At 47.1% G+C, this 26,425-nt stretch overlaps 1 protein-coding gene across 2 annotated transcripts; it reads left to right on the top strand.

Moving 5' to 3' along the window:
* Nucleotides 1-1,305: 1,305 nt before the first annotated feature.
* Nucleotides 1,306-26,160, top strand: POU2AF1 (POU class 2 associating factor 1). 2 transcript variants are annotated; one of them, XM_011926700.1, is made up of 6 exons: nucleotides 1,306-1,720; nucleotides 3,037-3,115; nucleotides 21,074-21,204; nucleotides 22,122-22,164; nucleotides 22,249-22,514; nucleotides 25,673-26,143. In XM_011926700.1, the coding sequence occupies exons 1-6, from the start codon at nucleotides 1,394-1,396 to the stop codon at nucleotides 25,985-25,987; spliced, it is 1,161 nt and encodes a 386-aa protein (XP_011782090.1). In that variant the 5' UTR covers nucleotides 1,306-1,393; the 3' UTR covers nucleotides 25,988-26,143. The 2 variants fall into 2 exon arrangements, with proteins under 2 accessions (XP_011782090.1, XP_011782092.1); XM_011926702.1 differs by lacking the exon at nucleotides 3,037-3,115 and having other exon boundaries at nucleotides 1,488-1,720; nucleotides 25,673-26,160.
* The last annotated feature ends 265 nt before the right edge of the window (nucleotides 26,161-26,425 follow it).

The following is a 26,425-nucleotide window of genomic DNA, read 5'->3' as shown; positions in this document are numbered from 1 at the left end:
GGCCAGGGTGTGGACTGCCAGCCACCACAGCATGGGGGCCTCTGCTGTCCTGAACTTCAGAGGCTTTGCAGGGAGGGCTTAGAGCCAGCCAGGAGACAGCCTTCCCTGGCTTTTGAGTGAGTCATTTATGAAATGTGGACAGCAATTCTCCTCAAGACCTGCCCTCAAATCAACAACCTATTAGAGACAGTAATTCCTAACTTCATCAGATGAATTTTTACTGGGGGTCAGTATGCTCCAGTTTTTGTGTGGGGCACTGGAGAGGCAAAGATGAAACCTCCTTGAGAAACTGACAGAGTCACGTGACAATTCACCATCACGTAATGAACTAAGTGCTCTAAGATCTGAGAAGAGGGACAAATATTTTCTGGGCTAGGGGGTTTGCCCTTCCGGCAAGAGAGGACAGCAAGGTCAAAGGCAGGGAATTGCATGGGTGTTTGGTGGTGCTTAGAGGGCACTGGGACCAGTGGTAGGCGGGCAGTGGGTGGTGAGGCTGGAAAGGAAGGCAAGGGCTCGATTGTGGGAGGCCTTCTAGGCCTCCAGCTCTGTGTCCGAAGGGAGAAGGTGAATGCTTTGTAGGCCAGATGACAGCATGATCAGCTCTAGGGGGTGCAAGATGGCTCTGAGGCAGTATGGACGGCAGAGCAGCAAGGCCCCACACCAGCTCTAGGGGTCATAGCCAAGGGGTCTTGACCCCAAACTGAGTTGAGTCCCTGGAGCCTGAGCATGTAGACCTCAGATATGCAGTGGCAGAAGGCTTCCAAACTGGGAAGGAGCCAGTAGCCAACACCCCCTACACTTCCAGACGGGGAGCCCATGACTTTTACTTCAAGAAGCTTCCTGTTATCAGTGGCTGGGCACTCGCAGGGAGGCCCTGTTCATCCTGTGCCTACAAGCCCAGCTCCAGTCAAAGAGCACGGGCACGTTCTCCTTTCTTCCCTGAGGGTTGGCCTCCTTCTCTGTGGGCATTGCCGCCATCAGAACCAGCGCCCCCATATTTCAGCATGATTAAGCCTTGCCATTTTGGGGGTGGCTGGGGGTGAGGGGAGGGGCTATTGTGTTTCAAAATGGAATAAACAGAAAAGCAATATTAAAAGAATGAGGAGGTTGTTTACTGAGGCTTGAAGAGATGACAGGTGTTTCCTCCCAGTTAAGAACCAGTGACCCCTGGGAATCGCATTTCCCGCTGTGCAGGCCCCATGGCAGGCTGAGTCCTGCCCATGCCCTGGTGGCCTGGAAGCCTGCATGGGCGCTGTGCAAAGACCAACGTTTTCCAGAGGAGCTTTTGGGCTCATCACTGGCCTGGGGAGGGCTTGACACGGGGTTCCCACAGCTTGCTCCACACCACCTTCACACCCACACCCAGCAGGTCCCCGTGGGGCCGGTGCAGGCCATGGCTGCCCGCGCTGCGCTGTTGCTCTGTCCCAGCTGGCTGGCTTCGGGTGCGGAGCACTCTGGGCTGGGGCCTCTGGGGCGCGCACAGTGGGGTGACAGGCAGCCTGACTGCAGAAACGTTGCACCCGTGCATGAGGTGGGAGGATGTGATGACGCGGCCCACGCAGCGGGAACCCAGGCCTTTAAAAAGCCCAGGAAACAGCCTCAGCGCAAGCGGTGGCTCCACTGGAGGAAAACACACCCCGGTCTCACATTAAAGAAGCCAAACTGTCGGCTTCAAAGAGAAAAGGCAACATCCTGTCACAGGCCATGCTCTGGCAAAAACGTAAGTGGTTTGGCTGTGGCTGTCAGAACCAAGCCAGTGCCAGCAGGGCCGGGCGATCACAGCTTGGACTGGAATTGGGGAGCTGGTGGTGGAGGAGATGGGGTCACGGGGGAGAGAGGAGGGGGTCTAGGTTCCAAGCCCGGGAGTGGGGAGCGGGGAGGTGGGCGGGATGGAGCCTGGTGGAGAAACCAGCCTGTCAGAGGTGATGCTGATTTTCCAGGCTGGAGGGGAACGAACTAGTGTTCCAAGGTGGGACGGCTCAGGGTACCTCCGCTTCTGTGCATGAATCACTGTGGTGAAGAAAGGGTAATTTATGATTCACACGACAAAAGCCAGATGTGGGATGGGTTTGGTGTTTGGAGGGAAAAGCCATGCAGTTCTTTACAGGAGGGGCTTTATTTCCATAAGTAGTGGCTCTTCAGCCTGCTGTTGAATTCCCTGGGCCTGTTTCTAGCTGAGTGACTTAGCTTTCCGCCAGGGCGTGACTTGTTCCTGTGGATACCCTGGGAGGAGTGGAGACCTGGCTTGGTGAAGCGTGTCCTCACTCGCTCCACTGTCTTGCCTTTCGTCATTCTCTTTCCCCTTCTGTGACAAGGCTTGTCTATCCCACTGCAAAAGGAGCAGTGGGTTTCTTTGGCCTTGATTTTTATCCCTGGAGTTGGATGGAACAACTGTGAACTTTATTTTTCTTTATGTGGACCAAACAGTGACTTGCCTTACTAATAACTGAAATAATACAGATTATTTACAACATTCTTTTCATAAGGTAAACGAAGTCAACTCATCAGCCTCTGAGAGTTGAACCTTATTGGGGCTTAGTTCTATACTTCCTCAAGCAAGAAGAATGACCAAAAATTGTTCTTTCTCTTAAAGATTCTTAGTTCCTTAAAATGCCTTTTAATTAACTTAAGTACGCCATGCCTCAAGCAAACTTAATATAAGAGAATCTAGATTTACAGAAAAAGATAAATTAGGGAGTATTTTTATTTTATGGAAAGATACTCAATTGGATCCATTAAAGTTCTGAAAATATAACTTCATTGATTAAAATGTTACACTGTCACCTTATCACCAATTTACTCTCTGCTTTATATCTTATGTAAATTTCTCCAGAATTAAACTGATTAACAAGTAACACAGAAGAGTGATTTCAAAATTTCTCAGATTGTGAAGACCCACCATTGTTTGGTATCAGTAAGATCCATTTTTTAAAAAATAAAGGGAAATGAACTTTAATTTGGGTTTGAGAGTTATGGACTCCTTCCAAGATAACTAGGAATATTCAAGAATGGTTGGCATGTGACTCTTACCAACAGGCGATGGGGCAGCGGCAGCCTATCCTTCCTGGGACCGTGGCAGCTGGCCCTGTTGTGAATGCTCTGTGGATGAGAGCAGGTGGGCATTCATCTCCTTACTGGGGGCTCCTAAGCATCTGTGTGTCCTTACACTTAGGGCTGAATCATTTGATTTTTGTGTGAGCCCCTGGAGGGAGTTTTGCCTCAGCTCCTGCCTTCTATGAGCAAGTCACTTTCCTTTTTCTCAATCCTTAGATTTTTTGTATGTAAAATGGGGGTAAAAATCATACCCACTCTGAGGAGCCACCCTTAGTAAGTGAGGTGCCACTGAAGCCATGTTCATTGCTCTGTCTGCATCAGCCTCTCAGCCTCTGAGATACGAGTTGCTTCCCTGCATTCACAATCTGCCATACTCTCCCCTCTTGGTTCCGTACTACATTTTTTCGTTTCTAATTCCTTCTAAGAGATGAACAGACTTTTTTTCTTTGTTTTTTGTTTTTTTTGAGACAGAGTCTTGCTCTGTTGCCCAGGTTGGAGTGCAGTGGTGCAATCTCGGCTCACTGTAACCTCTGCCTCCTGGGTTCAAGTGATTCTCTCGTCTCAGCCTCCCTAGTAACTGGGACTACAGGTGCCTGCCACCACACCCAGGTAATTTTTTTGTGTTTTTAGTAGAGATGGTGTTTTACTATGTTGTCCAGGCTGGACTCAAGTGATCCACTCGCTTCGGCGAGTGCTAGGATAACAGGTGTGAGTCACTGTGCCTATCCCCCAATTTTTTTAAAGGAGATGCTGGAGGGCATGCTTCCTGCTCACACTCTGGAGACCAGTCAGATACAGCAAAACTCCATTGTAAGGGAGACCACATTGTAAGCTCGTCAATGGAATAACTGGGGTGAATGTTTCCCCATGTTCAGATGAACACAAATCAAAATTATCTTAAATCGTCTTTTAAGCCTTAAAGAAAAAGTAGGAGAGACCCTGGGCTCTGGACCCATGCCCTTAGCCCGAACCCCAGTATGTGGTATAGAGGGCACCTGGGTGACTAAACCCTGTGGGAAAATCAGTAAAAACAGGGCAGCATGTCAGCCCACTTAGAATCACCCGGTGGAAGGGCAGGGTTTGAAATCAGACACCAAGAGTGCTGAAAGGGCACTTTCTTTTTTCAGAAAACACCCTCGAGGCATGAGCTGAAATGACTGTACTATGGGGTTCTGGAAAGGGTTAAGAAAACATTCACTTTGAGAACGTTACCTCCTCGCTACCTAGCCCATGACCCTAGTTTGTGGACTAAATGTGAACCCTGGCTTTTGGTTAAGATTAGAGCAAAGCCCAGAACTGCTGGCACAGAGAAGTAGAAATCTTCAAGCCCCAACCAATGGATGTGAGATTTGCTTGATGGGCCAATTGGATGAAGAAGTCACTCCATCTGTAGATTCTCCCCCTGGGTTCTGGACTTGGACCTGCTGGTCAGGTGTAGATGTGAAGAATTACTATCCCTCCCCAGCTAGTAGTGGAAATAGCAGGAACCTTGGAGGGAGACCGGTCTGGGTTTGAAAGTTGACTGTGCAACTTAGTTCTTTCTTTCTTTGTTGAGAAGGAAATTTCCATTCATTTCCTCATCTGGGAAGCGGGAATTCTAATTCTGCCTCCCAAGGTTTTTGTGAGAATTAAAGTAGAGAATGTAGGTAAAATGATAGCAAGTTTCCTGATAAGTAGTGATAGTGGTGAGTTAGTACCTTCCGTCCTGGAAACCTCCTGTGGGCCCATCTTGAGTGATAAGTGTTATGTTAAATTCGTATATCCTTTTCCACACTTTGATTAGAATAGTTAAAAAGCCACAGTCTATGGGCGCCTGTAGTCCCAGTTACTCGGGAGGCTGAGGCGGGAGAATGACGTGAACCCGGGAGGCAGAGCTTGTAGTGAGCTGAGATGGCGCCACTGCACTCCAGCCTGGGAGACGGAGTGAGACTCTGTCTCCAAAAAAAATAAAATAAAATAAAATAAAATAAAAAAGCCACAGTCTAAATATTCTTGGGTGATAGGATATTGCAAAGTTTTCCAAGGGTCTAAAATAGGGGTCTGCAAACTATGGCCTCTGTGCCAAATCAGGCCTGTCACCCCATTTGTAAATAAAGTTTTATTGGAACACAGCTATGTTTATCCTTTGAATATTGTCTAGGGCTGCTTTTGCTACACGGCAGAGTTGTGTAGTTGTGACAGAGACTGTGCAGCATACAAAGCCTAAAATATTTACTCTCTGGCTTATTATAGAAAAACATTGCCAACCTCTGGTCTGAGATGATTTGCTTGGTTCTTCAGGCATTCATTTCCTTAAGGTACTCAGTATCCTGGAGTTGTACAATGCCAACACCAATGGAAATAAAACTTGCAGCCAATTCATTAAATAATTTGTACAGTGCCCCAAATTGATTTAATTGAATTTCTTCCTTAAAAGTGATAGGACTGTGTATAATAAACTGAACTCCATTTGTTAGAAAGTGAACAAATTGGATAGTTGCTTTTTATTGTTGTTGTTTGTATTAGGGAACGACCTATATGCTAATGAAAGGCAGGCTTGACTGATTTTCTTTGGACTGGCTTATTGTCTTGGTGTCCTGTAGACTTGACCTTGAAACAGGAAATAAATTGTATCCAATTATTATGTCATGGATATGTCTTTGCTTTCAGACAACTTGAACAGAGCAGAGATTTAGCAAACAGAAAAACTAAGGCCTTAAAATTCTCATCAACATTGAACTCTGCTCTTCAGGTTTACTCTCGGGTTCCAATAAAGAGCCAACATTTTTTGGGAGGCAGTGAAAGATAAGTAAAATGTGTACTATACATATAATTTTTGGAAGCCTATCTCCCACATAAATTTAAGCACAATATATAATAAGAAGTAATTTAGGTTTCTGGACGACCTCTAATATTTCTATTCTATGTTACAACCTTTGCTTATTTAATAAGCCTAGTGAGCACCTTTACTTCTTACCAAGTTGATTCCATTGATTCAGCAATTCTTTTTTTGAGATGGAGTCTTGCTCTGTTGCCCAGGCTGGAGTGCAGTGGTGCCATATCAGCTCACTGCAACCTCTGCCTCCGAATTCAAGCGATTCTCCTGCCTCAGCCTCCTGTGTAGCTGGGATTACAGGCACACACCACAATGCCTGGCTAATTTTGCATTTTTATTGGAGATGGGGTTTCACCATGTTGGCCAGGCTGGTCTCGAACTACTGGCCTCGAGTGATCCATCTGTCTTGGCCTCCCAAAGTGCTGGGATTACAGGCGTGGATCACCACACCTGGCCAATTAATCAGTTCTTGCTGTTAAGGGCAAGTAGAATCCAAAAGAGAGACATGAATTCACATGCACCTTCTGGAGGTGAAATAAAGGACAAACGTCAACCAAACACGCAGATTTAATTGGTAGAAGAGCAGATGACGCTCTTGATGGATATTTTACTTACTGTCCCTTACATTTATTTACTAAAGAAAATGCCAGATTTGTCCTCAAAGTTACTGACTCAGAAGTTTTGAAAGCTTTCTTCCAATTCACACTTGAAATTCTGTTCTTTCATGAGGAACCAAAAAAAAAAAAAAAAAATCAAATTTGCCTACACTTGTTCATTAAATGTGTGGACATTTAATTCATAAGGAAGTCTTGTAAATGTTTGCTTTTAACTTTCCCATACAAAGTAAGTGTTTTTTTTCCCCTTTGACATCTTTCTAAAGTAGTTTATTTTCCCTCTTAATGAAGATGTTCACCAATTTCTTATTCTGAGCCAACCAAACCAAAGTTGGCTAACTGATTATGAGCATTAACATAATTCTCACCTTTATGAAATGCTTAGTAACACTCTAGTTTTCTCGTGTTTGTAGAACTGCTTGACAAAAGTGAGCCTACCTGGGATGGGGAGGCCTTCTCTGAAACACTCTGGTCCTGCTTGTGTGATGCTGGGGACAAAGCACTGTCCTTGAAGGCAGGAGCCAGGGTTCTACTTTCCATTCTAAAGATAATTAGGTGGGAGACCTTAAGCAAGCCACCTAACCACTTTGGGTCTCAGATGTTCTAGTGTTGGATTGGACTTGCCTTTTCCTGGCTAATTTTCCTAGAGATTGAACTTGATTGAGGTTCTTTTCCAGCTCTAATTGCTGAGTTTTCCTGAGTGTTTATATAAAAAAATAAATACACGTTTTAAATCAGAAGTCCTTAATTTAATAGATGGGACTCTTATATCTGCTTAGGGTAGTGTTTTTCCACCTTGGCCACACTGGAATTCTCTGAGGAGATTTAAGAAACACAGATGCCTGGATCTCAACCTAGAGCTTCTGATTAAATTGTCCTGGGCATTGGAGGGGAGCTGCAAATGCCTCCCAGGGGGGAAGGCTGAGAACTGCTGACCTGGAGGTTGAAATGGATGGCTTCTAATAAACCTTTGGGCATTACTAAGAGCAGAAGAAGGCTCAATACTTTTATCAGTGATAAACAAACATCTTTGGGGGATGGAGAATTTATTTGGTGCTATGCAGTATACAAAATGTTCTGTTGGATCAGTCTGGATTACATTTGATTGCTGGTGAAGAGACCTGAAATAACATAGATTTAAGTAAGACAGTGGTGTCCCTTCTCTCACATAAAAGAAGTACACAGCACAGTGTTCAGGATCGTATGGAGTCTCACGGTGCCAACATCATCCCACACTCCTTCTGTCTTTCTAATCTGCTGTCCTTGGCATGTGGCTCTTGTCCTCAAGGTTTTTTCCACAGTTGCCATTGTAACTCCAGCCATCACATCTGTGACATCACATCTTCAGACAAGAAAGAAGAAGAAAAGGGAACAGCAAAAGATCATGCCTCCCAAACGCTGCCCCTTCTCCCTCCTCAACACACAACTTCTGCTGACATCTGATGCCATTTCTATCTACAAGGGAGAACAACACAATTGTTTAACTGGGCACCTTGCCACCCTCCATAATACAGGGGTTGTTAGAAAGGAAGGGAAGGCAGATGTTGAGTGTAACAACTGCCAGTCTTCACTATGCGTTGAGTGCATTATCTCATGTAATCCTCATGAAAACTCCATGAAGCAGATTCTGTTGTAAGGTCCGTTCTATAGATGAGGAAACTGAATCATGAAGATTAAGTTAGTAACTCTCCCACAAAGCAAAATTCAATTGAACAGACCTCAAGTGTTGGCCTGCTAAGCTGTCCTGTCTCCCTGCCACAGTGCCTGTCTCTCTCACAGTGCTTAGGAGGTACTCCTGGTGAAAGCACAGGCTTTCCATGTCAGATAAGGGACCAATGGCAAAATGAGGCCTGCAGATGGTAGTTCATACCATGAGAACCCATTTTGATTGTTTAACATTTACTTCAGCTTACTTGTTGAAGAAAACAAGGTCTCTGCTTGCTGCTGTGCCTCCTCTGGGGGACTCTTTGAAGACATTTTAGCTACAATAAAAGGCTCAGAGAAAGACCTAGAGTTTGCCCCCAAATAACCCAGCCCTACTGTTTTCTGGGCAGTTTTAGTAGAGAGCCAGATGTGGCAGGCGGCCTTTGCTGGGAGCCAAGGCTTCTGCCTCCTTGGCACTTCCTTCACTCTGAACTTTCTAGACTTTGGAAAAGTCGGACTGCTCCTTCATATCTGCATGTCTCTCTGTGTGTGTGTGTGTGTGTGTATGTTTAGGTGGAGTATGGAGAATAAGATGTAGAGAGTAGGGTTTAACTTTGTGTTAGAGAGTGACACTTCTGTTCTTTCTTTGCCTTTAGTAGTTACAGTTTAGCTTCTGGGGCAGGTGGATCTGAGTTTGAGTCCTAGGTTTATGCCTTTCTGGTAGTGTGATGCTTTCCTCCTTCTGCCACCATTTCTTTATAGGTATGCACCAGGGGTGTGACTCTTACTTTACGGGATTATGGTAGGGGTTTTCTGCTGTGCTTGGCATTAAGTAAACACTCAATAAATATTAGTTGCTGTTATTATTTTCCCATTCTGTCACAATCTACCTCTGAAGACAAAGGTTATGCCGCCTAATTTTAGATTACAATTTGTATGTCTTCTGAATTCTGCATTTCTTGTGAAATGGCAGGCCACATATCTCCAGTTTTACAACTTGTAGTGGGTTAGTGATCAGGGTTACTTCTGATGATTAATCTGACCATTCTGTGATCAAACTTGGAACTCGGGTCACAATTTTCCTACCGACCTTGTAAGGTAGGGTGGCGGCAAGGCTTGTACTGACTGCCAAACTTGCGTTTGTTTTTTTAATTCACAAGATTGGACTGAGTGTTTGTAATCTAGTTGTGAGCAGAATGACACTTGAAATATGCAAGAAATAGATACTGAAAACTGAAACAACAATGTGTGGCCTCCTTTTCTTAGTAACAGTTTCATTAGTACCACTTTCTGGGAAGAGCTGGTCACCAAAAAATTATAAACCAGAATCATTCTCAGACCAGGTGCTGGGACAAAAAAGGATTTGACCAGTCTTAAATTGAATTACTTTTTAATCCACTAAAAAGAACCATATGTTTCACTGGAAGAGAGCAAGCATACAGGACATTGTTAAAACTTTCCAGGACTAGGAAACATTGAGGTGACAGAAAGGAAAGGAAAGAAGAGAGGCAAGAGAGTTGACAATAGGAGCAAGTCTTAATGTTAGATGAAAGGCACACCAATTCAGGAAGGAAAGGAATAGAAGGAGAATCAACCATCTATTCATCATCCCATGCAGGTATGCATCCCTCTAGGCATCCATCCAATAATGGAATTATTTCCAGCTAGAGAAACCAACCAATGAAATAAATGATCTTCAGCAGAAGGTGGGGACAATGGAATCAGGAAAGGTGTCATGGAACATACAGAATGGGTTTGGATCCTGAAGAATACATGGTAATCAGACTTCTGGCTTAGATCCTGGAGTGTGCAGATGTATCTTAGGACATAAGATATTAGCACTGGTCAGTTTTTTAGGAATTTACCCCCTCCTTATTCACAAGAGACCCACAAAGACTGAACACATAGTTTTCACAGCTTCAAAGTTTGATGAAGACCAATGCAACATGTTGCACAGCCACTCACTGCCACTCTCTGTAAGCAGCTAGCAGGGATCTTGCTAAAAAGAGGGGTAGACTGGCCAGGTCAGGGGGATCCAGCTGTGATCTGAAGAACCCCGGAATATAGTTGTGGTGCATGCAGGTGCCAACAGAGTGAGAACGGCCGGGAAATGTGAGGGAACATGAGCAATCAGAGCTCCAGATATTCCCCCAAAACTGTACCATTTTTATTCTTATACTGAAGTTCTACACTAGATTTGAATAAGGGAGTTTGTAACAAAAATGTTATAGATATTAGCCTAGATATCTTTGGATTTTCTTCCCAGTGATAATATTTTAGAACTAAAAAATTGACCAAGTGACTTCTTTCTCAGGCTTGATACTAACAACCACTCCCCTTCTCCTATGTCCATCCTAAAGGAATCCCTTACATCATGAGAGCCATTGGCTAGTAAAGCTGAACATTATCCAGAAAGCTCCTCTTGACTGGCCGTGTTGTCTCTCATGAATCCATTGTTAGGGCTACTCTCACGTAGGCTGCACCCCAAGCCACCATGAGCCTTGGAGCTTGGGCAGTTGGGTCTGACTCCAAATACAAAACTAATGCTGGGGTCTGAAGAGTCTATTCTCCAAGAAAGTGGTCCTTACATGATGGTCTCAGGAAAAGTTAATTTTTTTCAATAAAGCTCTCTTTGGTCTTGAAAACCCAAAATTAGATATTGTTTGAATCAAGGAACAAAAAATCGGATATCCATCTGCCTCCTCCAGCTGCCTAACCACAGGTTATTCCCATCCTAGCTCGGTGGGCAATTCTAGATTCAAGCCTTGATCTAATAAGGAAAGAGCCAGCCCTTTCCTTTGCTCCATCCCTCACTGGGGTGCTGCCTTGTTATAGAATTGGGGTGGCCACTGGGGTAGGTGGACTCTCCTCATTCACCTTCTGATCTGGGACGGTAGGTCTGGAGCTCTGTTTAGGCCCTTTCTCTATCCTTCTGATGCCCCACTCTCAGCAAAGCTGAGGCAATGCCAAATATGTAATCCAGGAATCTGCTTCGCTCTACAAGGTGATCAAACTCCCATCTATGGGCACTGAAGATCCCTCCCTTGCCCATTGCCGCATTTCTATTCCATATGCAATATGTGCTCCTAGGTTTCTAGCCCCCTTGAAGGAGTATCTACAACACAGCCTCAGCCACGGCTGTCTCTGGCCTTTAGGTGATACGTATAGGTTCCTTAAGGGGCTGCGTCTGAGGTCAGGACAAGGGAATGCCATCGTGTTCTGTCTGCAGCCTAATCACTGCCATTCAAAAATATCCAAGGTTTTCATTTCTAGTCATCCTTTAAAAATTCAGATCTGCTGCAAACCTAATCTTCTGGTGACTGCTGAAGAAAGAGGTCTTCTGCTCAGCTCATGGTATTTTTTATAAAAGGCCATCTCCAGGGTTTGGCATCTCCTGTCTAGGATTGCTGTATGAAAGTGAGGTCTTTGACCAGCCTCTCTGCAGCATCATTGGCCTCCCTGTCTCCTAAGTAGGGGTATCTTGCTGCCTGGGGATTCCAGGTACCTGAGAGATGAATTCCAGGAGCATAGTGAAGGCATGTAGAGACAGACCTTGCAGGCAGCAGAAGGCCCTGGGTATGCTGAAGACAGAGACATTCAGTATCAGGATGTAGCTGAATGGGGGCAAATTAGGTCACTGTGCCAAGGCTACTTCTCCGATGACAGATGGGCCATGGATTGTTGGCTGAGATCAAAGGAGAAAAGCCTGTTTGTTGGGAGCGCATTATGCACCAGGTGTTTCACTGTGTTAATCTCCTACAGTTCTCATGATAACCCTTTGAGATGGATATTATTACTTTCATTTTGCAGATGGGGAAACCGAGGCACACACTGGTTAAGTGATTTGCCAAGAGTCACACGGGTGATAAACAACATAGCAGACTTTCTAAACAAACTATAGAAATGATCCCTGAAAGTATAGTCTTCATAGCAGACTTTCTAAGCTAGGTCTAGTCCCAAACTATACCACACTGCTTCTCAGTGACAAGGATTTTAGTGTTGCACTGCGTCCTTCTTCTCCTCCCACTTGAAGAGTGCCCTCAAGTAGATGGAGGCAGGTTATGACTTCATCAAGGGTAGCTCTAGCCTGGCACAAAAAGCCTCTGCAAAGTTGAATCTTAGCAAGTCACGCTCGAGACTCAGCAAGGAAGCTCTGAAACCTGCTGATTTCCATCTTAGAATCTGAGTTCCCTGGACTCCTCTTCTCTTGGTGGGCCAATCAGCCAAGATAGGATAGGACCAGCTAGTGACACACCCTTAGGATTCACTCAGGACCTGTCACTTAGAGTGTCTGGGACAAGGGTCTGCTCATGGTGTGGCCTGAGCCTCTGGCCCCAGACCAGCCCCTCTGCATTGGAGACAGAACAGTCATATCTCTTGCACTCTCCTCTATACAGTCTCTACAGACTTGGGGCCCCAATTTGCTGCTTGTTCAAGCCTTACTAAACCAGGTGTAGGTGGAAACTATCCAAACAAGCCAGAACCACTTCAGTTCTGAGGCAGATGCAACTCTGTCACAGTTTGTAATTCTAAATTTGTTTGTGCAATTATTTGATTAAAGTCTGTGTACCCCACTAGGCTAGACTGCAAGCTCCAAGAGGGCAAGAACCTCATCTGTTCTGCTCAGCAAGTACTTCCTCAGTGAATGCTCTGCCAGGGGTCTCTTGGTCTTGTCCCCTACCCTGGGACACAGTGTATCTGCGATGGGAACCCTTTCTGCTCTGGTGACCCCAGTTTCTGTAAAAGGCAGGCAGATGCAGCTGCTTTCTCAGGTGGACCTGTCCGCTGTCATTTCAGTCGAAAAATACCAAAAATAAAACCTTGCGGGGAATTGTTTGGGTCTCTCAGTTCTCGTCACTCCTCATGTGAGAAGGCTGCTGACAAGGTTCTCGTGGACTGATCTTTCCTCTCTTGGCTGGGCGACAGCATTTCTTGGGGAAATTGGCAATTGAGGGAGACTGGATCAGGGTAGTCCAAGCCCAGACTTTAACTGGAGCAAGGAGGGTTAGGACGGGGCCAGGAATCATTTGATGATTGACCTGCAGTGTCACTCAGAGAAATAAACGGGACTTGCCCGGGCAGGAACGAGGCAGGCAGTGAGGCAGAAGTGGACTGCACCTGGAATCACAGGTCCTGGGCTTGGTTGAGGACACTGTTACTTACAAGTGTAGTCCTCAGGCAAGTCACTGAACATCTCTGAGCATCACTTTCCTTCTCGGTAAAGGAAGGGAGGGGAAGAGGAATACGTTGTAGTGAGGCCCCATCTGCAATCATTAGTGTCAAAATCTCTATGGAACATCATGCAAATAGGAGTGTGGTGATTTCAGAGTTCCCGAGAGTTAAGAATGTGACCAGGAAACACATGGACCTTTGCCACCCATTCATTCAACAGACCTGAGTCCCTGGGAACAGAGAATGGGTACAAACAGCCTTATGTGCTTGACCTGATCTGCAGGAGGCTCAGAGGAAGGGAGGTGTGGTGTGGAAGGTACGGAGAGTGCCGGGGAAAGGATCCCTGGGAGTCATGCCTGTAAGGGAAGGGTTAGAGGGCTGCTGCCACGTGGAAACTTCTTGCACTTGAGGCCTTTGGCTGCCCCCACCTGCGGTTGTGGGGCAGGACACCCAGAAGTTTAGGGACAATCCGCGTAATCCTGAGGCCGCAGGGTGTAAATGCTCAGGTCTGAGCTTGGTGGAGATGGGTGGTCCTCTGTGGGTCAGTGGGCTCTTGACTTCAGCCTCACACAACCTAGAGGGATCTCTGTGTGACTGCCCCGGGGGTCCATTCCCTGCTGGCTATGACGTCTGTTAAGTAGGAATCACTTGGCCCCTAGACCACTTTGGTCTGGGGCTTTGTGGCTCTAAGACCGAACAACCCTCTGCTGTCACCCCCAACATACCTTAAGAGTGTCCCCTGGGTCCCATTGTCAGGGCTGCTCTTTCTAGGTCCTGGTGGCTTGCCTAGGTCTGGGGAAATTCTCAATGACCATGGCCCCTGGTTCAGCCTTTCCCAGGGGACCTTCCTATGGTTAATGAGTGAGCTCTTTGGGGCTGATGGGAAGGAATAGTCTTTTAGAATGGGGACACTGGGAGGGCACATGCCACTGTCTGTTCCTTTATCTTCTCCACCCAGACCAGAGAATGTGAGGTCAGCCACCATCTTTGTGATCTGATAAAGGCATCCCAGCCTACCAAGCAAGACATTACAACTTATTCCTTGGCTGTCCAGCAGCCTTGCAGGCAGCATCAAATTGTACTTCAATTGTGGTTCCCCTTTCTCTCATGTCTTCCAGTCACCTTTAAAGCCACCATTTTCCCCCTGCTGTCTTTTTCTCCTCTGTCTTGGGTATCATCCAGATTGCAGGATATATGAGTGACGTGTTTGTATTTCCTGGCTGCAGGGTCCTCTCAGCTCAAATGTTAGTGAATGGAAAGCCTGCGTTTACATGCATATGGGATTTCTTTGTTGGCCTACATTAAAAAACAACAACAACAAAAGGTAAACTACAATGTAGTGTAAATGAGTGGGAAAGCCTTTCTGTAGTGTGTCAAGTTCAACCTTTTACCAAAACCCAACTTCTTTCTTCCTGTTTGGAAAAATATCAGCCATTGTCCATGAATGGAAGGAACAAATTTGAAAACTTTGACTCAGACCGTCACCGTAAGAAAAGCGTCCACATCAGTGTTTCAGTTAAAGATATGAATAATCCTTTAGCCAACTGGAGTTAATGTTCTCTAGAAGTCCTTGGACCACAAGCACCAACAAAATTCTTTACACGAAAATGTAAACAACTCTTTTTTTTTTTGAGACAAGAGTTTCGCTTCTGTCGCCCAGGCTGCACTGGTGCGATCTCGGCTCACTGCAACCTCTGCCTCCTGAGTTCAAGTGATTCTTCTGCCTAAGCCTCCCGAGTAGCTGAGATCACAGGCTCCTGCCACGGCACCCAGCTAATTCTTCTATGAAATGTAAAGAATTTTTTATGTGAAAGTGACAGGTGCCAGCAACTATTGTGACTTGATTTTCAGTTAGAAGCCAGGGCAACTTTGTTGGCAATAGTCTTGAATTCCTATTGTTCAATTAGTTTTGCTACGAAGAAAGAGAAAATTGTATTTCTTCTCAGTAGGTCCTTGCCGATTCAAGGTTCAACCAGTCTGTTGTGAATGGAGAGTACTCTCAGTAGGTGAGATGGTGGGACGGAAATGCATGCTTATCCTGCAGCCCACCACACCATTAGAGCAACTGTCTTAACTGTTGTCCACCCTGGTGCCTGGCCCTGGCAGCTCATGGGATGTCACAAGAGGACAATGGCTGGGAGAAGGGTCTTCTCTCAAGGGTGCCTTGGAGGCTGTTTTAGGGAATGACTGGCTTCTGACATGGGCTGTCTTAAAGTTGCCCCAGAAGAGAAGTTGCCATTGACCAGGCCCCAGGCATTTGCTTAGCTCAGAGCCATCAGGAGGGACTTACCTCCTTAGATGAGTAGCTCCTGCACTGTGGTGTGAATGTGGTTTGCAAGGTGTCATTAAATAAACAAGTGCTGACAATTTTGCGTATTTCCTGGGTGGTATTTTATTATACTTTCATCAAGGAACTGGAGAACCATATTTATTTAAATCAGGACACTCCATATGTTCCTAGCTTGGTGCAAAGCAGGCACAAATGTCCACATGCGGCCAGGTTGCTGACTGAGGTGACCAGTTTGCTTGAGTTTTCATGCTCTGCAGTCTCCAGCAGAACAGCAGCTGCAGGACTCTTATTTTTGTGATGTAGAGCATGTCTGGGTACGTGGCAGGGGGAACTGAAATAGTCTCTGCTGACTTTTTATACCTACAGATTTTGTTTCATTGCTCATTTTGGAAAAGGGAAGCCCTTATAGGGGCCAAATTGATGGTTTTTCTGTAAATGATTTTTTCCCCCTCAAACTCCATTGGTTTGACTTCCAGTGGTATAGAAAGGCAACATGGTGAACTTCTCAGCCCGAAAAAGGAGATTTTCAATCAGGGCCGAGAGGCTCATGCTAAGGTGGAAAGATTTTCCTCCATGATGGACTCTTGGATACCCACAGGAGACTTAAAAGGCCCTCAGACCACAGGATTAATGGTGAGAAAGCTTCAGGCTTTGAGGTTATATTACCTGGAGTTACAAGTTAATCGGGGACTTAATTTGACTTTGGGAAATTGGGCTTCTATCTTATTATTTCAATCTCCTGGTTTATTTTCTTTGGATGTATTATTATTATTTTAAGAAATTTATTTAAAAAGTTAAAAATATTTCTTTTACGTATTACAATTTAGTTGTTTTAAAGTTAATTCAGGGATCCGGGTGCCCCAAGGTGAGGCAATCGTGATTTTAGACACACTTTTTTCCTCTCCCAAATGTGTATTTGTGGGCTCAGTTCTCATGCTGGTGGCAGTAGGGAGCTCAGTGTTTGCTGTGGAATTAAAAATGTTTATTGTTGCTGCACATAGGTTGGTGTGAAAGGTACCAACTACAAGTTTCAACTTGCAAAAACACTTGGGTGTTGGGCTCCTTTGGAATCATCTTGAGGCTTCAGATTCTGATATTTCATGAGCACTTTACAAAGTCACTCTGAGAAGCACCCTCCCTCTTACCCGCTCAGTTGGAGTCAGTTACAGGTTTCCTTGGCAGCTAACTGTGGACACATGCCGGGCGGTCAGGAGACCCTTGGGAGCTGTGGGAGTCCTGCAACGGCAATAGGAAGAGGTGGGGACTTAGAGATTGCTCCACATATGGTCTGTTGTGCCAGGGCACACCTGTTGACACTGTGTTCCAAGGAAGTCCAGACATTAAAGGGTGATACTCTCTGTCCACAGCACCTCTGCCAAGCGCTCTTTGTTAACTGATTTAGAAACAGTAGGAGGCAGGAAGCCCTCTCTTGACAAGATCCTGGAAGTGCCCAGCTGGTCCCTTTCCAGCCAAGTGTGTGGTGTGTCCACTTTCTGGGAGGGACTGGGACCAGCAGGTCTCTGAGCCCTTCCTCAGAAGTGTACATGCAAACGAGAGGGGGCTGAGCCATATACCTGTCTCTGAGATGGTCGGAGCTATGTGCATATGAGATTGAGCCCTTCTTGTCCTTCAGCTGAATTAAGAGGGTGACCACAGTGCTCAGACCCCCAAGTAACCCCATTTCCCAAATTTCTTTCGAGTACACAATGCCTCAGACTGTACTTTATGCCTAAGGAATAGCTGGGAACCCAACTGAAGACAAATGTGAATTGCAGGATATGGCTGAACAGAACTGATGTATGCAACAGCATGGATGGAACTGGAGGACGTTGTGTGAAGGGAATAAGCCAGGAACAGAAAGACACAATTCTCATACTCTTACTTGTATGTGGGAACTAAAAATTCACACAGTTGAACTCATGGAGATAGAGAGTAGAATGATGGCTACCAGAAGCTGGGAAGGGCAGCAGAGGGAGTGGGAGTGGGGATGACTAATGGGTACAAAAATATAGTTAGATAGAATGAATATGATCTAGTATTTGATAGCACAACAGGGTGACTATAGTCAACAATAATTCATGGTACACTTAAAAATAACTGAAAGCGTAATTGGATTGTTTATAACACAAAGAAGTGACAAATGCTTGAGGGGACGGGTGCTTTATCTACCCGGATGTGATGAGTATGCATTGCATGCCCGTATCCAAATATCTCGTGTACCCCATAAATATATACACTGACTATGTACTCACAAAGATTAAAACCAAAAATGCTGATGTGGCCATGGGGTGAGCCTGAGAAAGAGTGAGCAGAGTGTGGGAGGGCAGGTGCCCTGTTTGCTGACAAGTCAGATCGTACCTGGGGCCTGTGGTCATCCCTGGGCACCACCCAGCAGTAGGGAAAGTGGCAAATGGAACTTGTGCAAGAGTGACTCACCCAGAAGGAAGGTGGGGGGACTAAAACCATGTCATTTAGAAATAGCTGAAGGAATGAGAAATCCCTTCAGCCCTGGGAGGCACCTGGTATCTCTCCTCAGATGTGGGAAAGGAATATTACTACTAATACTCATGATAATAGGAGCACACATGTATTAAATGCTCTGTGCCAAACTCTATTCCAAACACTTGACATGCAATTCTTAAATTGCCCTACAACATACATACCATTATGATCCTCACTTTATAGATGAGACAGCTGTAAATGGATTAAGAATTGTGAGTTTCATTAGAAGGTAGTGGAGGGAAATACGACGCGTGTTACCATAAGTTAGCCTCAGTAGGAGGAAGAGCTGTCTGACATAATATCTCCCCAAAAGGAAGGTGGAAAAGGCCAGAGGGAAGAGAATTAAAACCACATGTATTGAGCATCTACCCTGTGCCAGACATGGCCTTTGGAGCTCCCCATGTATTATTTCGGTTAATTCTCACAACCACTGTGTGAGAGAAGAATTATTATTCCCATTTTACAAATGAGGAAATTGAAGCCTAGAGACATTAAATAAATCTAAGAACTTTCCACCAGTAAGTGACAGCCCAGATTTGAATACAGGTAGGTGTGGCTCTCAAGTCTACTGTCATTGGTGTTCAGAGCAAAGGTGGAGGTGCACTGGTGGCCCCGGGGCACAGAACCAGGCTGGTTTCCCGGCTACACACTCCCATGGCAGCCAGAATTTCACAAGTTGTGACACATTCATCTGCTGGTAACTTTTGTTGCTTGTCTTCCCCATTAGACTGCAAGATCCGCATGGGGGGGACCTGCATGGGTCCTGCTCAGCGCTGTACTCTTAGGCACTAGAAATATTTGAAAGAATGAATGAACACCAGCAGAGATCTCTTGTTCAGACAGGGGAAGTTAAAATAAGGATAATGAAACTGCTATTGGGATGTTATCGGGAGATGCTTATGTTAAATTAGGAATGAATTATCAATGTTGTAATCCCAGTATATTTTCAGAATTACCTGAGAGATTTTTTTTTTTTTGAGACAGAGTCTCACTCTGTTGCCAGGCTGGAGTGCAGTGGTGCGATCTCAGCTCACTGCAACCTCACCTCCCAGGTTCAAGTGATTCCCCTGCGTCAGCCTCCCAAGTAACTAGGATTATAGGCATCTGCCACCACATCCGGCTAATTTTTTGTATTTCAGTAGAGACGAGCTTTCAGCATGTTGGTCAGGATGGTCTTAATCTCCTGACCTTGTGATCCACCCACCTCAGCCTCCCAAGAGAGACTTTTATACATACAGATTCCTAGGCCCATATCAGCCCCCTAGAATCAGACTCTCCCAGAGCAGGACCTGTACCTGCATATTGCATCATTTCCTGGTTGATTTGCTACCTGGCCAGCTGAGGGACCTTGGAGGATGGGTCTGAAGTCCACCTGAGATACTGGGATTCCTGACCCCCATCATCTGCCCCTGGGGCTCACTTCCCACTTCCTGTTGCCCAAGCTTCTCTCTGCCTTCTGGGCTTCAAGGCCAGGCCTCCCTCGTGGCTGGAGCCTGGAGGAAGGTCTGGTGCCGAGTCAGGCATGGGACCTTATCAGCTGGGTATTTACTGAGCAAAGTTCAACCAGGGCAGCGCTGGAGATCCGGGTTTAACAGATACCTAGGCTTCCGGGACTTTGATTCAGAGCCCAGGTCCCTGGGGCCCTTATCGGTGGATAATAATGAGCTCCCTGTGGAAGTCCTAAGGGCTAGTATTTCTTGGCTTACCCAGGCCTGCTCTCTGAGAGCCCAGGGCCCCTAGGCCACAGGCTGTCTAGGTGGACAGCTTGTCGCTTCTCAGCCACGGCTGCTTTTCAATTGCTCTCCCAGGCCAGGAAGGGCCCTATGCACTGGCTCTTACTTGGGTCAATGCTTTGGTCTCCTGGCTTTGACGGCAAGAGGGGAAGGAAACCTTCCCTCAGCAGCAGGTGGACACTGTCTGGCCCCAGGGCACATGGATCACCCTTGGGTAACTGTCCCATGCCGTGGAAGTCACCGAGAACCTGGGAGCCACTTGCCTTCATCCTAAAGGTGTAGGAGAGGTGAAGGGAAGACAAATGGCAGCATGTCTTAAAGAATCACCCAATCGATTAATCAATAAGTATCAACTAAGCTTAAAACGGATGGGCATACCACTGGGCAGATATGGAGAAATAAGGTACAAGAACTCCCTTGAGACGTTTATAATCTAGTTGTGGGTATAAGACACTTCCATCAAAAAGAATAACTGTTACATAACTGAACTGTTTTGAATGTCTATGCTGTGTTTATTTGAGGCATATACTGTTCTACCAATATGCCACATCGGGTGACTTCTCTCAATATTCCTTTGACAAAGAAACTGAAGATTAAGAGGCACAGAGAGGTTTAGTACTTGCCTAGGAACACACAGCGAGGTGGTGGCAGGGGCAGGATTTGAGGCCTGTGCCATCTGGCTCAGAGTCCCTGCCCTTCCCGCTGTCCCCTACTGCCACCTGATGAATACTAATCAGATCTGGAAATGTTTGAGAGGCTATAGAATGTGGAAATTCTTCAGGCTGCAGGGATCAGGCAGGAGGGCTGCACTTGGGTTGGGTCAGCAAGAATCAAGAGGCTGGAGGAAGCGAGAGGGAATTCTGACCGTGGAAAACCTCAGCCACAGATGAGGACGTGAGACACGCAGGAGCACGTAGAGAACACAGACAGACCTTCTGGTTGGAGTCAGGGTTCGTGTAGTAGAGAGTGTGCAAAGTGGTGAGAACAATGGGTTCGGATCTCATTCTGAAGGCTGCCCCATTCTAGAATAAGGAGCTGGGCCTTCGTTGTCTGGGTGCAGGGGGCCTACAGAAGGTTTGGGAGTAGGAGGAGTGACAATACTGGGAGGAAGCATTCTAGGAAGTGTCACGTGGTTCTCTGTGTTCAAGCACGACTTAGGGGAGCAGGCAGATCCATGAGGAAATGAGCACTTTGGGGTGCGGGCTCGTCTGAGAAGGACCATGGGCTCCAGGGACATTGCTTTTCACAGCCACAGCTCCAGAGCAAGCCCCCGCCCCGGCCCGGCCATACCAGGGCGTCCGCGTGAAGGAGCCAGTGAAGGAACTGCTGAGGAGGAAGCGAGGCCACGCCAGCAGCGGGGCAGCACCTGCACCTACGGCGGTGAGAGTGTGTGTGTGTGAGAGGGTGAGTGTGTGAGAGAGAATGTGTGTGTTAGAGATACTGTGAGAGTATGTGTGTGTGAGGGAGTGTGTGGGTGTGTGTGAGACTGAGTGCGTATGTGTGACAGTGTGTGTGTATGAATGTGACAGAGTAGTATGTGTGAGTGTGAGAGAGAATGCGTGTGTGTGTCAGAATGTGTGAGAGTGTATGTGTGTGTGAGAGTGTGTGAGAGTGTGTGTGTATGAGTGTGACAGAGTAGTGTGTGTGAGTGTGAGAGAGAATGTGTGTATGTGTCAGTGTGTGAGAGTGTATGTGTGTATGAGGGAGTGTGTGAGAGAGTGTGTAGGAGAGTATGTGTGTGAGTGTGAGAGAACGTATGTGTGAGCGTGTGTGAGAGTGTGTGTGAGAGAGTGTGAGAGTGTGTGTATGTGAGAGTGTGTGTGTTTGTGTGTGTGAGAGAGAGTGTGTGTGTGCGCACGTGCAGGCAGACAGGTTGGGAGGTGACCAAGGGGATCAGGCAGGAAGGAGTGCAGGTCGCATGGTGGAGGCTGCCAGGGATAGAGCCAGGGTGGAGCAACTGGGATGAGGGATCGGGACTGGCTCAGTTGGCCCACTGAGCATAGCTACTGTCAAGGCCTGAGTGAGCGAATGACTCACATATGCTGGTGTGAGTTGGGGGCTCACCCTGAGAAGAGGAAGACACCAGCTCCCTGAGCACAAGACTTCCTGCTAAATGGAAACACAAATCCCTCAAGTGTAGGTGGTGATGGTTGGGATCCCGGGTGGGGTGTTTTGTTCTAACCAGAGAGTTTCCTACCTTCTACTCTCCTGCCCTGAGGCCCTCTGGGCAAGTTCCCTGCACAGGGCCAGTTGGCAATGGCTAAACACTGACCCTGGTCTTCTCCTCTCCCCTCTAGGTGGTGCTGCCCCATCAGCCCCTGGCGACCTACACCACAGTGGGTAAGAGTGCCCCGTAGCCCTGGCGGCCCCCAGGCCTCTCATCTGGGTGGCATCTGCAGTTCTGAAATTTCCTTCTTCCCACAGGTCCTTCCTGCCTGGACATGGAAGGCTCTGTGTCTGCAGTGACGGAGGAGGGTGCTCTGTGTGCCGGCTGGCTCTCCCAGCCCACCCCGGCCACCCTCCAGCCCCTGGCCCCATGGACACCTTACACCGAGTATGTGCCCCACGAAGCCGTCAGCTGTCCCTACTCAGCTGACATGTATGTGCAGCCCGTGTGCCCCAGCTACACGGTGGTGGGGCCCTCCTCAGTGCTGACCTATGCCTCTCCGCCACTCATCACCAATGTCACGGTATGTCACACAAAGGCAGAACTGCACCCGCCCATGCTGAGTACACCCTTTTAGAACCAGAGCTGACTTCCCGACCCTGATCTTCCTTGCTACTGATTCTCAGGATAATCAGGTCATCAAAGCTTGCCTTGTCCTCCGCGGAGGCCTGCTCTGATTCTCATTTGCTGAAATACCTTTCACAAAGATGTCTCACAGCCTCTCTTGTCATCCTTTCTGCTCCTCAGGACTGGGGAGGTCTTCTCTGATTCCCTGTTCTAAATCTCCCCAGCTTCCCTGCAAGCAGTGAGTCTTGGTTTTGAGTTGAAGTTTTTAGTGAATGGGGTACCATGTGAGATCTACATGGGGTCTTGTGTTGGAACCAGCCTTTCATTTCTATTCAGATAACTTAGGGAGTGATCGTTCACTTAATAATGGGACTTAACAGAAGATTTCTAGGCTGAGCAACAGGTGATATTTTTGATGGCATCAGACCCACTTGTGGGGTAATTTTTTAAAGTTCTGTCTCTATTGTCAGATTGCCTGTGTTCAAATCCCTGCCCCTTCACTTATTAGCTATGTGACTCTGGGTTTAGTGACTTAAAACTCTCTGAACCTCAGTGTCCTCATCCGTAAAATGGGAACACCAAGAAAAGGGTCATTGTCAGGATCAAATGAAATAATGCATGTGGAGGGCTTAGCACAGTGTCTGGCATACAGAAATCACTAATATATATTAGTTATTATCATATATCAAAATCGGCTAACATGAACTAAGGGCCTGATGGGAAAGGAAGAGCCTCTTCCCCCAGGAGTGAAGGAAGGAGAGGAAATAGATTTATATTAATGATGCCTATTTGACTAAAGGAATGGGAATTTTGCAAGTGTTCAAGGGCAAAAAGACCTGTGGTTACAGCTGTATTCAGCTCCAGTCCAGGGAAACCGTGGGAAGTACAGCTGGGCCTTGAGCTGTCCCAGAGCCCACCTTCGATGGTAGAGCTTGCTTTGGTCCACCTTGTCTCCTCCATTTCCCTCCAGGGTCCAGTGTCATCCTGATGCACCTGCCCCTGCCTCCAAGCACCTTCTATGAAAGGCCTGCAGGAGCCCTTCCATCCCAGGTCCACCTGCTACCCAGCAAATCAATTTTGGAGGCTGGATGATAGATAAGAAGGAGTTAATCCAACTCCCTCTCCCAGGCACCTCATTTCCATGTCAGGGAGCCTGGGGAGAGGGTGGTGGGTGGCGGACTCATGGTTTCCAGCCATTTCATTACCAAGGATTCCTTTCGTTGTTTATCCCCTTTCATCATCCCCACCTTTTGCTTTGAAAAGTTCTGTATATCAAACAAATGGTATTTATTAAGAATTAATTTATTTGTTTTGCCATTTTGTGAATTAACTCATCAAAGCTGTCTAGAGCTATAAGTCCACACTCCTGATCAGCAGAGATAAGACCTGCTGTGGTGCTGAGTGGATGTAATTCTGTTCCCCAGCAAATAAACCTATAGTTGCAATAGATTTGTACAGGTTTATGACTGGGAAATGTAGAATTTCCATCTGGATTTTTGAAAAGCTGGGAATAATGAGGCTTTCCCGGATTCTGTCTGGTTTCAGGACACTGGGATAGGGACCACTGGCTTACACCTCAGCCCAGATTTTGGAAGGCTGGAAGGCCTCTGAGACCATTTCCAGCTCTACCATTCTATGCAAAAACACCCTAAAGTCTTGCTACTCAAACTCTGGTCCCTGGACTGGCCACATTGGAGTCCCCTGAGATCTGATTAGATATGCAAAATCCCAGACTTCTTGTGCCAGAAGCTGCATTGTAACAAGATCTGCAGGAGGTTAAGAAAAGCCCTGGCTGGGCGCGGTGGCTGAAGCCTGTAATCCCAGCACTTTGGGAGGTCGAGACGGGTGGATCACGAGGTCAGGAGATCGAGACCATCCCGGTCTACACGGTGAAACCCCGTCTCTACTAAAAAAAATACAAAAAAACTAGCCGGGCGAGATGGCGGGCGCCTGTAGTCCCAGCTACTCGGGAGGCTGAGGCAGGAGAATGGCGTAAACTCGGGAGGCGGAGCTTGCAGTGAGCCGAGATTGCGCCACTGCACTCCAGCCTGGGCGACAGAGCGAGACTCCGTCTCAAAAAAAAAAAAAAAAAAGAAAGAAAAGCCTTGCCCTAAATGATTCTAACAGTTTGCTGTCAAGACACAGTGACAATAGGAGGAATATGTGACAGGAGAGACAGGGATGGTAGGGAGAGATTTTGGCCTCGCTCTCATGAATCCATGCAAAGAGCATCCTCTTCTATCTGCTTTCCTCAAGTGTGAAAGAGAAGTAAGAATCCAGGCCCCGCCTCTGTTACAGGCCTGACCTGAGGTTTGTGAGGGAAGTCGCCCGTGCAGGTGAGAGGTGTGACTCGTAGAGCAGGCAGGAGAAGGACTCTGACCCTTGAAGGGTCATGATGGGTGCCCATAAGTGGGATGGCGATGGAGATCAGCTCAGAGACAGAGGAGAATGAGGATGTGGAAGGCACCAGGCAGCAGCAGGAATGAAGGCCAAGTTTGCTGACAAAGCAGTGCTTCCCCCACCTGGGGATGGCTGGGCTTCCCATGCTGGCCATTACTAGAGGCGACAGAACTGTGTTGGCTCATGGGGACCTCCAAAGCTGTTGTGTGGAGCCTGGACTATCTTTGTGTCTGGGCAGGATAGTGGCCACCTTCCAGATACAGCTGCCAGGCTATGGTTTAACATGTATTTTCACAGATTTTAAGGTGCATTTATTTTTCACATTTTAAGATCTCTGAAATAGAAATGAATTTTGTATTCCACGAAACCTGGAAAATCCTCTCTAATTGGCTTAACCCAATGAGTTCATTACTATTTGTATTCTATTTTGTAGATGAGAAAAATGAGCCTTCCAAACAGGAAGTGGCCTGAGCAAAGACATATAGCTAGGAAGAGTCAGGGTTGGGGCTGCGGTTGAAGTCTGCCTGGCTTCTTCCTTGGGGGTCTGCCTGGCTTCTCCCTTGGGGGAGACTTTGAGCAGGAGGAGGTGGAGTCCCATGAAGTGAGAAACCAGGAAAGGGCAGAGTTGAAGGGGGAGATGGAGACCACTCTAAGGGCAAGGATGGGTGGTCTCCTGGGGCTGCTAACCCTCTGTCCCGTGTTTCCCTGTCACAGACAAGAAGCTCCGCCACGCCTGCAGTGGGGCCTCCGCTGGAGGGCCCAGAGCACCAGGCACCCCTCACCTATTTCCCGTGGCCTCAGCCCCTTTCCACGCTACCCACCTCCACCCTGCAGTACCAGCCTCCGGCCCCAGCCCTACCTGGGCCCCAGTTTGTCCAGCTCCCCATCTCTATCCCAGAGCCAGTCCTTCAGGACATGGAAGATCCCAGGAGAGCCACCAGCTCACTGACCATCGACAAGCTGCTTTTGGAGGAAGAGGATAGTGACGCCTACGCACTCAACCACACTCTCTCTGTGGAAGGCTTTTAGGGGTGGCTCCCACCTGAGTCCTGTTCCCTGAAACTGGGATTTGAAAATGAGCCTGGAATTGAGCCCCAAATTCAAGCTTGTTTGGAGTAGTTATTTCATAACTACACTTTCTACACACAGCTAGAATTGTAGACCTGTAAACCTTCCTTCCCTTCTGCCTTCCCCTCCTTCCCTCCCTTACTTCCTCCCTCTCTCCTTCCCTTCTTCCTTCCCCTCCCTCCCTCACTTCCTTCCTCTCCCCCCTCCTTCCCTTCTTCCCCTCCCTCCCTCTTTCCTTCCCAACCCCTTCCTTCCTTTTCCTCCCTTCATGCCTTCCTTCCCTCCTTCCTTCTCCCTTTCCTTCCCTCCCTCCCTCCCTCCTTCCCTCCCTCCTTCCCTCCTTTCCTTCCTCCCTCCCTCCCTTCCTCCCTCCCCCTCCTCCCTCGCTTCTTCTCTCTT

This window comes from Colobus angolensis, unplaced genomic scaffold (assembly GCF_000951035.1).
Source record: "Colobus angolensis palliatus isolate OR3802 unplaced genomic scaffold, Cang.pa_1.0 Scaffold7, whole genome shotgun sequence".
In the NCBI taxonomy this organism is placed as follows: Eukaryota; Metazoa; Chordata; class Mammalia; order Primates; family Cercopithecidae; genus Colobus; species Colobus angolensis.
This window is presented reverse-complemented; position numbering and strand designations above follow the sequence as displayed.

Bases quoted from the DNA above. Each gene is read 5' to 3' on its own strand.
- POU2AF1 (XM_011926700.1), top strand. From the start codon at position 1,394: ATGGCTGCCCGCGCTGCGCTGTTGCTCTGTCCCAGCTGGCTGGCTTCG. The intron at 1,721-3,036 runs GTAAGTGGTTTG...TCTTACCAACAG, and splicing joins GGCCATGCTCTGGCAAAAAC to GCGATGGGGCAGCGGCAGCC. The intron at 22,165-22,248 runs GTAAGAGTGCCC...TTCTTCCCACAG, and splicing joins GGCGACCTACACCACAGTGG to GTCCTTCCTGCCTGGACATG.